Source organism: Balaenoptera musculus, chromosome 7, assembly GCF_009873245.2.
Source record: "Balaenoptera musculus isolate JJ_BM4_2016_0621 chromosome 7, mBalMus1.pri.v3, whole genome shotgun sequence".
Classification (NCBI taxonomy): domain Eukaryota; kingdom Metazoa; phylum Chordata; class Mammalia; order Artiodactyla; family Balaenopteridae; genus Balaenoptera; species Balaenoptera musculus.
Genome location: NC_045791.1, coordinates 112,777,001 through 112,790,037, shown reverse-complemented (window position 1 = coordinate 112,790,037; position 13,037 = coordinate 112,777,001). Strand labels below are relative to the sequence as shown.

The following is a 13,037-nucleotide window of genomic DNA, read 5'->3' as shown; positions in this document are numbered from 1 at the left end:
CACAATAGGACATGTTGAACGGGAGTTATCTCCTGCTGGTGGGGCTGTAGATTCTTTTTCTCTACTTTTTGTTAAAAAGACATTTTTCTTACAAATTGGCGATAAGAAAAAACAAACAAAACATACAAAATGTTAGTGGGCTATGTGTGAATGAAAGTTCAGTCGTGAAATATCTTCGTAGTAATGTTTACAGAAAAAGCCCATCTTTCCTGATATGCTGTCATACTCCTGTTAAAACCCCCAACCGTGACGGTCACTCTCGCAAGGCACCTGACAACCAGCTTGCTTCTCTTTTGCCTCTTGGAGGCTGGGGGATTCGTGAGCCTCACCACCTGCGCGTCCCTCCCCACCCGTCCCCACCTGAGCCGCCGCGGCTGGGGACTCCGGGCTCTGCTCAGCACATCTAGGACCGAGCCCGTCTGCCACCCGTCCCCACCCCTCCCACCCCGTGCCTGCGATGGGAGACCGGGCACCGCCCTCGCTGCTTCTCTCTCCTCCTCAGCCCAGTGTGGTCACAGCCACCCTAACTGCTGTGCTGGGCCCTCCCTCCATTCCCTCCAGCTCCAAACCTCCCCCATGTGGCCGAGCCGGGCCCCCAGGCTTGCACAGCATCAGGGAGAGCCCACGTCCTGCTGGTGTGGCATCCCTGTTACGTGGTCGCTGGTGTCCCCCCTGCTAGAGTGTGCCCCACGGGAGAGGCATGTCCTGTGCTCTCTGTCTGGGGCCGCCTCCCCAGAGCCCAGAACACTGCCTGCCCCAGCCGTGCCCCTAAAGGAATGTGTATTAAATGTGTGGACATACCGTCCTGAAAGGCCGCCCGCTCCCCAGTGCTTTTCTCTAGAGAGCCGCCCTCTGTCCCATGCGGTTGTGACCCAGCACCCATCGCGGGCCTGGCCACAGGAGGTGCCGGTCACGCATCTGCTGCCGGAGGGGCTATGCCGTCCTCACTGGGGATCTGCCCACCACACTGACCACGCTGGGTAAAGTGGTCAGTTATTCTGGACTTACGCTGTGGCCGTTTGGCGTTATCAAGGAATAAGGTATTAAACGGAATAAACTTCCCATTTAACCCTTTGAGTACTGAACCGTTGCAAATGGAAACCTTCTAACACAGACCATCTGCGTCCCCCGAGTGAGTGAAGGACTGTGTTGGGGCACGTGGCGCTTCCCTGGACGCGGGTGGTTTCCAGGAGGCCCAGGCTCCACCCTCCCTCCAGCCTGGCCCTGTGACCTTGGGCGAGCGAGTGGCTTCCGCCCCTGGGCCCAGCTGTCCCCTCTGGGCACGAAGCCCAGGGATTACGTCTGGCCCACTCAGCAAGGCAGGGGGCCCTGGAGGGAGACCCTGGGCCCCAGATGGATGTCCTCCCTGCCCCAGGACGGAACACTCACGGGGGAGGAGGAGCTGCCTCCGAAGAAGGTCACGCGGTACCAGGTGGCTATGAGCGCCCAGGTGGCGGAGAAGCCGGGCAGCTCAGGGAAGTAGCGCCTGACGTCCTCTGTGGCCCTGCGCAGCGTGGCTGCATCGGTGGCCTCCCGGTAGTACACGTCGCCTGCACGCCGGTTGTCCACGTCCGCCCAGAAGGCCGCCACCACGCAGCGGTCCTTGGCAATGGGGAAGGCCACTGGCGTGAACTGCGAGACCTCCTTCAGGAAGGAGATGATCCCATTGTTGTTCACCTGTCGGGGCAGAAAGCCAGAGAGGGGCCAGGTGGGGGCCTACCCAGCCTCACCCCGGGCGCCCTCTCAGGCTGAGCCAGCCTGCGGCAGGGTATTGTCAGGGTGGCCTGACAGTTCCTGGGCCCGGATTCGGGATCCCTGGGCCTGCTCCAACCCCTCCCGCACCGGCCGTGGCTCAGGGCACAGGCTCTGACCTGTTGGCTGTACACGGTGCCCTGCAGAGTGCCTGGCCCGGGGCTGCCAGTGTGGGGTGGGGATCCCCCAGTGTAGGCCCTGGCTTTGGGCGGTAGGGGGCTCAGACCTGCCCAGTGGCCCCAGCTCCTTGGTCCGACTCCCATCAGGGGCCGCAGGAGGGCAGGGCAGCCCCAGCCTCTGAGCCAGGTCGGGAAGGGTGAGCAGGAGGCATGCTTGCCGAGCAGGGGTGGGGATGGGCTGGGACCACTGTGGACAGGGGAGGCTGGGAGGGCCTCGATGGCCAGGGGGGCACCTGTGCTCAGGACTCCAGGTAGTGGAGCCCCAGAAGGCCCCTGAGCACAGGAGGTGGAGCGCATCTTTGTGGTCACACACAGCTGGTTCTAGCGTTGACCCTGCCACTCTCTAGCTATGCAGCCCCCAGGCAGGTTAGGCTTTGCCTCTCTGTGCTCTGGCTTTTCACCTGTAGGATGGGCAAACACTCATTCTGGCCTCACGGGGTGCCGGGCAGGGTTGAGTGGATTAATGATCACAGAGTCGGCTCTAGACCATCACGATTTATCCTGGGAAGACTGTGGTCAGACCGTGCTTTTAGAAATGACCCTTCAGGTGAGGGCAGGCTCTGTAATCCACACCAACCAAAAAGGCAGATAAATACACCTCTCTTCTTTTTTTTTAATAAAATTATTTATTTATTCATTTATTTAATTTTTGGCTGCATTGGGTCTTCGCTGTTGCGTGCGAGTTTTCTCTAGTTGCTGAGGGTGGGGGCTACTCTTTGTTGCGGTGCGCGGGCTTCTCATTGTGATGGCTTCTCTTGTTGCGGAGCACAGGCTCTAGGCGTGCGGTCTTCAGTAGTTGTGGCACACAGGCTTCAGTAGTTGTGGCTTGTGGGCTCTAAAGCGCAGGCTCAGTAGTTGTGACGCAAGGGCTTAGTTGCTCTGCAGCATGTGGGATCTTCCCGGACCAGGGCTCGAACCCGTGTCCCCTGCATTGGCAGGTGGATTCTTAACCACTGCGCCACCAGGGAAGCCCAATACACCTCTCTTCTTAAAGGCACCAAAGAGTGAACAAGGGAGCATATTTCAATTCCAAATCTTGGACAAGAAGAGACTGGAGGTGAGCCCAGTACTCAAAGCTCCTTTCCCCCTGAGTGAGTGCATCTGCAGATGTAGAAGCCACAGCTGCACGACAGACCTGTAATTTTTGTAGCCTCATGGAGGGAAAGAGATAAATGCCAAAACTCGGGGCTAGCTCAAGGTGAGGAACATGATAACCCCCACATTAAGCTGGGACCTCTAAGGCCCCCCCTCATAATCAGGGTGAACCCAAAGTAAGTGGTCCTTATGCAGATGTACACTCCACCTTCCCTTCATCTGGGCCACCCAGGCACTTTGAGCCTGGAACAGATTAAGGTGATTCCTGACAGGGAGCAACCCTAGGTTCCAGGCAGGAGTAAAGAAAAACCCTCCCTGGAGCAAGATGTATCATCTTAGGCCTCAAGTTATTCCTGTAAACATTTGTTCAAATACAAATTCCAGGACACAGTCAAAGATAACCAGGCACACAAGGAAGCGAGACACTGCTAACAGGAATAAGCAGAAATAAGAGAAACATCAGATACTGGAATTATCAGACACAGACTATAAAATAACGAAGTTTACTGTGTTCAAAGAAATAAAATGCCAGCTTTAAAATTTCATCAAGAGACTAGCCAAAATAATCTTGAAAAAGAAGAACAACATTGGAGGACTTATACTTTCTGATTTCAAATCTTATCACAAAGCTACAGTAATCAAAACAGTGTGGCACTGGCACAAAGACAGACAGATAGATCAATGGAGTAGAACAGAGAGCCCAGAAAGAAACCCTCACATATATGGTCAGATGATTTTCAACAAGGGTGCTAAGACCATTCAATGGAGAAAGGACAGTCTTTTCAACAAATGGTGTTGGGAAAACTGGATATCCACATGTGAAAGAATAAAGTCAGACCCTTACCTAACACCATTTACAAAAATTAACTGAAATGGATCAAGGGCCTAAATATAAGAGCTAAAAACATAAAACTCATAGGAAAACATAGGGCAAAAACTTCACAACACTGGCTTTGGCAATGACACCAAAGGCACAGGCAACAAAAGAAAATATAGACAAACTGGAGTTCATCCAAATGAAAACCTTTTGTGCATCAAAAGACACCTTCACCAGAGTAAAAAGGTCATCCACACATAGGAGAAAATATTTGCAAATCATATATTTAATAAGGGATTAATAGCCAGAATATATAGTAAACTCCTACAACTCAACAACAACAAAAAGCCAAACAACCTGATTAAAAAAATGGGAAAAGGACTTGAATAAACGTTTTTCCAAAGAAGACATACAAATGACCAACAAGCCCATGAAAATATACTCAACGCCACTAATCATTAGAAATGCAAATCAAAGCCATAGTGAGCCACCACGTTACACCCATTAGGATGGCTACTATTTTTTTAAAAAGCCAGAAAATTACAAGCATTGGTGAGGATGTCGAAAAGCTGGAACCCATGTGCACTGTTGGTGGGAATGTAAAATGGTGCAGCCACTGTGGAAAACAGTAGGCAGGCAGTTTCTCAAAAAAACTACAAATAGAATTACCACATGATCCAGTAATTCTACTTCTGGGTGTATATCTGTACTAGTCTGATAGGGCTGCCATAAAAAATGCCACACACTGAGTGGCTTAAACAACAGAAATGTATTTACCCACAGTTCTGGAGGCTAGAAGTCCAATATCAAGGAGCCACTAGGGTTGGTTTCTAGTGAGGCCTCTCTTCCTGGTGTGTAGATGGCTGCCTTCTTGCTCTGTCCTCACAGGGCCTTTCCTCTGTGTGCACACGAGGAAGGAGAGAGCTTTCTGGTGTCTATTCATCTTCTTATTGGATTAGGGCCCCACCCCTATGACCTCATTTAACCTCAATTACCTCCCTAAAGATCCTTTCTCCAAATACAATCACATTTGGGGTTAGGACTTCAGCATATAAATTTTGAGGGACACAATTTAATCCACAACAATACCAGAAAGAATTAAAAGCAGGGTCTTGAAAAGATATTTGTATACCCATGTTCATAGCAGCATTATTCACAGCAGCTGAAAGGTGGAAACAACCAAAGTTCCATCAAGGCATGAAAGAATAAGCAAAATGTGATATATGTATACAATGGAATATTATTTAAAAAGGAAGGAAATTCTGACACATGCTACAACATGGATGAACCTTGAAGATGTTATGCAAAATGAAATAGCCAGTCACAAAGGGACACATGCTGTGTGATTTCACTTATATGAGGTACCTGGAGTAGTCAAAAATCATAGAGACAGAAAGTAGAATGGTGGTTGCCAAGGGGAAGGGGAATGGGGGAAGTAGTGTTTAATGGATATAGACTTTCAGTTTTGCAAGATGAAAAGAGTTCTGGAGATAGATGGTGGTGATGGCTACACAACATGAATGTCCTTAATGACACTGAACTTACACGTAAACATGGTTAAGATGGTCAATTTTATATTATGTATATTTTCCACAATACAAAATTTTATTAAAAAATCATCAGGATTGGAAATTATTTTTTAAAACCCATTTAAAAGAACTAAGTAGAAATTCTAGCACTAAATTAAGAGAATTTCTGTTTAAATTAGACATTTAAGAGCAGGTGTGATGGAACTAAAGAAAGAGTGAGTGAACTGGAACTAGAAGACAGGTCAGAAGGAACGATCTGCAATTTAGAACAGAGACAAAAAGGTGGAAAATGAAGAAAAGATCAGGAATATGGGAAACAGTAACATGGCCAAATGTATGATATGGAGCAACAGAAGGCAAAGAGATACAAATGCAATAGTTGGGAAATTTCAAGAACTGATGAAAGACATCAGATTGTATATTCAATAATCCCAGTGATTCCCTACTTGGAAAAAACAAAAACAAAGCTATAGAAAACGAATGCTGGAAATGCAGAAAGTCAATGAGAAGCAGACAATCTTAAAAGGAGAAAACAGATAAATTACCATTAAGGGCATTACAGGTAAACTGACAGCTGACTTCTCATAAGCAACAATGGGAGCTAGAAAAACAGTGGAATTATATCTTCAATATGCTGACAGATATATAAACTGCCAACATAAAGTTTTATACTGAGATAGAATATCCATTACTGCTGAAGGCCAAATAAAGATAATCCATACAAATAATAAATAAATAAATAAATAAATAGCAGACCCCTACTAAACGAAATTCTAATGGGAATGGGACTGGTGTGGTCTTCTAGCTGACCCACACTAAAAGAAATTCAAGTAAAAGGAAATTTAAGGTCAGAGGTGCAAAAAGGAAAAAAGGACAAAGAAGTTGTTATGAGGCCACCATCACCCTGATACCAAAACCAGACAAAGATACTACATAAAAAGAAAATTACAGACCAACATCACTGATGAATATAGATGCAAAAATCCTCAACAAAATGCTAGCAAACAGAATCCAACAACACATTAAAAGGATCATACACCATGATCAAGTGGGATTTATCCCAGGGATGCAAGGATTCTTCAATATACGCAAATCAATCAATGTGATACACCATATTAACAAATTGAAGAATAAAAACCATATGATCATCTCAATAGATGCATAAAAAGCTTTTGACAAAATTTATGATAAAAACTCTCCAGAAAGTGGGCATAGAGGGAACCTACTTCAACATAATAAAGGCTATGTATGACAAACCCACAGCAAACATCATTCTCAATGGTGAAAAACTGAAAGCATTTCCTCTAAGATCAGGAACAAGACAAGGATGTCCACTCTCACCACTATTATTCAACATAGTTTTGGAAGTCCTAGCCATGGCAATCAGAGAAGAAAAAGAAATAAAAGGAATACAAATTGGGAAAGAAGAAGTAAAACTGTCACTGTTTGCAGATGACATGATACTATACATAGAGAATCCTAAAGATGCCACCAGAAAACTACTAGAGCTAATCAATGAATTTGGTAAAGTTTCAGGATACGAAATTAATGCACAGAAATCTCTTGCATTCTTTTTTTTTTCTCTTGCATTCTTATACACTAATGATGAAAAATCTGAAAGAGAAATTAAGGAAACACTCCCATTTACCACTGCAACAAAAAGAATAAAATACCTAGGAATAAACCTACCTAGGGAGACAAAAGACCTGTATGCAGAAAACTGTAAGACACAGATAAAGGAAATTAAAGATGATACCAACAGATGGAGAGATATACCATGTTCTTGGACTGAAGAATCAATATTGTGAAAATGACTATACTACCCAAAGCAATCTACAGATTCAATGGAATCCCTATCAAATTACCAATGGCATTTTCTACAGAACTAGAACAAAAAATCTTAAAATTTTTATGGAGACACAAAAGACCCCGAATAGCCAAAGCAGTCAGTCTTGAGGGAAAAAAACAGACCTGAAGGAATCAGACTCCCTAACTTCAGACTATACTACAAAGCTACAGTAATCAAGACAATATGGTACTGGCACAAAAACACAAATATAGATCAATGGAACAGGATAGAAAGCCCAGAGATAAACCCACACACCTGTGGTTAACTAATCTATGACAAAGGAGGCAAGGATATACAATGGAGAAAAGACAGTCTCTTCAATAAGTGGTGCTGGGAAAACTGGACAGCTACATGTAAAACAATGAAATTAGAACACTCCCTAACACCATACACAAAAATAAACTCAAAATGGATTAGTGACCTAAATGTAAGACCGGGCACTATAAAACTCTTAGAGGAAAACATAGGAAGAAAACTCTTTGACATAAATCACAGCAAGGTATTTTTTGATCCACCTCCTAGAGTAATGGAAATAAAAACAAAAATAAACAAATGGGACCTAATGAAACTTAAAAGCTTTTGCACAGCAAAGGAAACCATAAACAAGATGAAAAGACAACCCTCAGAATGGGAGAAAATATTTGCAAATGAATCAATGGCCAAAGGATTAATCTCCAAAATATATAAACAGCTCATGCAGCTCAATATTAAAAAAACAAACAACCCAATCCAAAAATGGGCAGGAGACCTAAATAGACATTTCTTCAAAGAAGACATATAGATGGCCAAGAAGCACATGGAAAGCTGCTCAACATCACTAATTATTAGAGAAATGCAAATCAAAACTACAATGAGGTATCACCTCACACCAGTTAGAATGGGCATCATCAGAAAATCTACAAACAACAAATGCTGGAGAGGGTGTGGAGAAAAGGGAACCCTCTTGCACTGTTGGTGGGAATGTAAATTGATACAGCCACTATGGAGAACAGTATGGAGGTTCCTTAAAAAACTAAAAATAGAACTACCATATGACCCAGCAATCCCATTATTGGGCATATACCCAGAGAAAACCATAATTCAAAAAGACACATGCACCCCAATGTTCATTGCAGCACTATTTACAATAGCCAGGTCATGGAAGCAACCTAAATGCCCATCAACAGACGAATGGATAAAGAAGTTGTGGTACATATATACAATGGAATATTACTCAGCCATAAAAAAGAATGAAATTGGGTCATTTGTAGAGACGTGGATGCATCTAGAGACTGTCATACAGAGTGAAGTCAGAAAGAGAAAAACAAATATCGTATATTAACGCATATATGTGGAACCTAGAAAATGGTACAGATGATCCAGTTTGCAGGGCAGAAATTGAGACACAGAAGTAGAGACCAAACGTATGGACACCAAGGGGGGAAGCAGCATGGGGTGGGTGTGGTGCTGTGATGAATTGGGAGGTTGGGATTGACATGTATGCACTGATGGGTGTAAAATGGAGGACTAATAAGAAAATAAATAAATAAATAAATAAATAAACATTAAAAAAAAAAGGAAAAAAGGACAAAGAAGTTGTTATGGGCTGAATGTTTGTGCCCCCTCCCCTCAATTCATACGTTGAAACCTACTCCTCAGTGTGATGGTATTTGGAAGTGGAGCCTTTGGGAGGTGATTAGCTCATGAGGGTGGAGCCCTCATGAATGTGTTTAGTGACCTTAAAAATGAGACTGCAGGGAGCTCCCTTGCTTCTTCTGACATGTGAGAACACAGCGAGAAGATGGCCATCTATGAATCAGGAAGTGGTTCTTCACCATACTCTAGATCTGCGGACCCCTTGATCTTGGACTTCCCAGCCTTCAGAACTGTGAGAAATAAACATCTTTTTTTGTTGTTGTTGTTTAAACCACCTGGTCTGTGGCATTTTTGTTACAGCAACCCAAGCAGACTAAAGCAGAAGGTTTGAGAATAAATCTAAATGAACACTGACCACATAAATAGTGCTTTGTGGAATTGTGCTTAAAAATATATAGAATTAAAATCCATGACAATAGTAGCCTGTAAGTTGGGAGAGTATAAATCATGTTAAAGTGATTCAAGGTCACTGTATTTTCCAAGACAAGGACAATGGCATTAATAAACTTATTAGTGAACATTGATAATTAAAAGCACATATTGTACTGTCTAGGATAATCACTGAAAGAATAGAAATAGTGTAGATAGTCCTAACTGATGGGGGAATAAGATGGGATGATTAAAATATTTGACATAAAAGACAGCAAGAAAGGAGAAAAAAAAGAAATATAAAGCAGGTTGAACAAACAGCACAAGAAGATAGTAGATTGAAACACAAGTACATCAATAATTCATTAAATGGATATGATGTTCCAGTTAAAATATATACTATAAATTAATCAATGAATAAAACATTAAAATACTATATGTAATACCATTCAAATGCTAAGCAAAGGAAACCTGGTATAGTTATATTGTTTTCAGGGAAACTAGACCATAAGGTAGTAAGTATTGTTAGAGATAAATAGGGTTACTTCATAATAATAAAGAAAGATATAACAATTTTGTATTTTTACATACCTAATAAGAAAGCCTCAACATATATAGATGAAAAACTGACAAAAGAAAATAGGTCAATTCGTGTGATGAATTGGGAGATTGGGATTGACATATATACACTAATATGTATAAAATGGATAACTAATAAGAACCTGCTGTATAAAAAAATAAATAAAATAAAATTCAAAAAAAAAGAAAATAGGTCAATTCATAATCATGGTGGGACAGTTCAACACATCTTTGCTAGTAAAATATACACTAGGCAGACAAAAATAATCTGTCAGAATATAGAAAATTTGAACAATGTAAATAATAATTGACCTAATATATAACACAAATATAACATTAAACTTTACCTTATACTGACCACATAGCAAGTGTCAACAAATTTCAAATGACTGCAAAAAATATAGAGTTTGTTCTCTGGCCACAGTGCAATTACACTGAAAATCATAACCTCCAAAAGGTAGAAAATTCCTATGTATACGGAAATTAAGAAATATAAATAACTTCGGACAGAAAGATAACAGAAGTGTTATTTAGCAACAACATGTGAAGGTATGGTGAAAGCAGAACTTAAAAGCAAATTTATAGCCACATTTTACCACCACATTACTAAAGGTCTATTTATAGCAGCTCCTTTTACCCAAGAAAAAATTACAAGGCAGATTAAAAGGTAGGAGACACAGTCTGAAGAGACACAGCAAATATCAGAACCAGACATGGCAGGAGGTTGGAATTATCAGACTGGGAATTTAAAACAACTCTGAGTAATATGCTAAGAGATCTAATGATAAAGTAGATGGTATGCAAGAACAGATGGGCAATGTAATCAGAGAGATGGAAACCCTACAAAACAACAAAAAGAAATGCTAGAGATAAAAAGCACTGTAAAAGAAGTGAAGAATGACTTTGATGGGCTTATTAGTAGACTGGATACAGCTGAGGAAAGAATCTCTGACCTTGAGGATATTTCAACAGAAACCTTCAAAACTGAAAAGCAAAGAGAATAAAGACTGAAAGAAGGAAAAAAAAAAACACAGAATAAATTATCCAAGGACTGCTGGACAACTATAAAAGGAGCAACATACATGTAATGAGAATTCCAGAAGGAGAAGAAAGAGAGAAAGGAAGAGAAGAAATATTTGAAACAGTAATAACTGAGAATTTCCTCAAATTAATATTAGACCACAAACCACAGATCTAGGAAGCTCAGAGAATACCAAGAAGGAGAGGTGCCCAAATTCCCTAGGCATATCATTTTCAAATTATGGAAAAATCAAAGATAAAGAAAAATTCTTAGAAGAAAGCCCAGAGGGAAAAAAATACCTTACCTATAGAGAAGCAAAGATAAGAATTATATCTGACTATTCCTCAGAAACAGTGCAAGCAAGAAGAGAGTGGAATGAAATATTTAAAATGAGAGAAAAAACCCACCAACCTAGAATTCTGTACCCTGCAAAATTATCCTCAGTGAAAATAATCTTTAGTGAAGGAGAAATAAAGGCTTTCTCAGACAAACAAAAATTGAGGAAATTTATTGCCAGTAGACATGCCTTTCAAGGTATGTTAAAAGAAGTTCTTTAGAGAGAAGGAAAATGATATAGATGAGATATCTGGATCTACATTAAGAAAGGAAGAGCATAAAAGAAGGAATAAAGTAATAAAGGTAAACCAAAACTTTTATTTTTCTTATTCCTAACTGATCTAACAGATAACAGTTTGTCCACAATAATAATACCAACAATGTTTTCAATCATATTATATATGCATATGTATGTACACACACATATATATATAATATATATATTATAAAACTCTAAGACATTGATGAAAGAAACTGAAGATGACACAAATGGAAAGATATACTGTGCTTATGGATTGGAAGGATTAATACTGTTAAAATGACTATACGACCTAAGGGAATCTACAGATTCAATGCAATCCTTATCAAAATACCAATGGCATTTTCCCACAGAACTAGATCACATAATTCTAAAATTTGTATGGAAACACATAAGACTGAATAGCCAAAACAATCTTGAGAAAGAAGAACAAAGCTAGAGGTATCACACTCCCTGATTTCAAATTATACTACAAAGCTCTAGTAATCAAATAGTATGGCCACTGGCACAAAAACAGACACATAGGCAGTGGAACAGAATGGAGAGACCATAGATAAATTCGCTTACATATGGTCAATTAATATACAACAGAGGAGGCAAGAATAGTATACTATGGGGGGAAAGACAGCTTCTCTTCAAGAAATGGTGTTAGGAAAACTGGACAGATATATGCAAAAGAATCAAACTGGATACTTTCTCACACCATATAAAATAATAAACTCAAAATGAATTACAGACTTAAATGGGGGGGAGGGATAAATTGGGACATGGGATTGATATATGTGCTACTATATATAAAATAGATAACTAATAAGGACCTACTGCATAGCACAGGGAACTCTACTCAATACTCTGTATATGACCTATATGGGAAAAGAATCTAAAAAAGAGGGGATATATGTATATGTATAGCTGATTCACTTTGCTGTACACCTGAAACAACACAACATTGTAAATCAACTATACTCCAATAAAATTATATAAAAAAAGAGTTAAATATAAGACCTGAGGGACTTCCCTGGTGGCACAGTGGTTAAGAATCCGCCTGCCAATGCAGGGGACATGGGTCCGAGCCCTGGTCTGGGAAGATCCCACAAGCCACGGAGCAACTAAGCCCGTGTGCCACAACTACTGAGCCTGCACTCTGGAACTCCTGAGCCACAACTACTGAGCTGCGTGCCACAAACTACTGAAGCCCAAGCTCCTAGAGCCCATGGTCCCACAACAAGAGAAGCCACAGCAATGAGAAGCCCTCGCACTGCAACAAAGAGTAGCCCCACTCGCTGCAACTAGAGAAAGCCCGCGGTGCAGCAATGAAGACCCAACACAGCCAAAAAAAAAAAAAAGACCTGAAACCATAAAACTCCTAGAAGAAAACATAGTCAGTACACTTTTTGACATCAGTCTTAGAAATTTTTTTTTTGGATCTGTCTTCTCAGGCAAGGGAAACAAAAGCAAAAATAAACAAATGGGACTTAAACTAAAAAGCTTTTGCACAGCAAAAGAAACTATCAACAGAATGAAAAGGCAGCCTACTAAATGGGAGAAGATATTTGCAAATTATATATCCAACAAGGGGTTAGTATCCTAAATATACAAAGATTTCATACAACTCAA

At 41.4% G+C, this 13,037-nt stretch overlaps 1 protein-coding gene across 17 annotated transcripts in view; it reads right to left on the bottom strand.

Moving 5' to 3' along the window:
- The window catches only part of SNED1 (sushi, nidogen and EGF like domains 1), a 91,197-nt gene that overhangs the window by 58,251 nt on the left and 19,909 nt on the right, over positions 1–13,037 (bottom strand). For all 17 annotated transcript variants that reach the window (XR_005020571.1, XM_036857506.1, XM_036857505.1 and 14 more), the window contains exon 2: positions 1,390–1,677. Coding sequence is in view for 16 of the 17 variants with exons in the window: in XM_036857506.1 (XP_036713401.1) it covers positions 1,390–1,677 (288 nt within the window). In the remaining variant the exon portion in view is untranslated. The remainder of the gene's footprint in view (positions 1–1,389; positions 1,678–13,037) is intronic.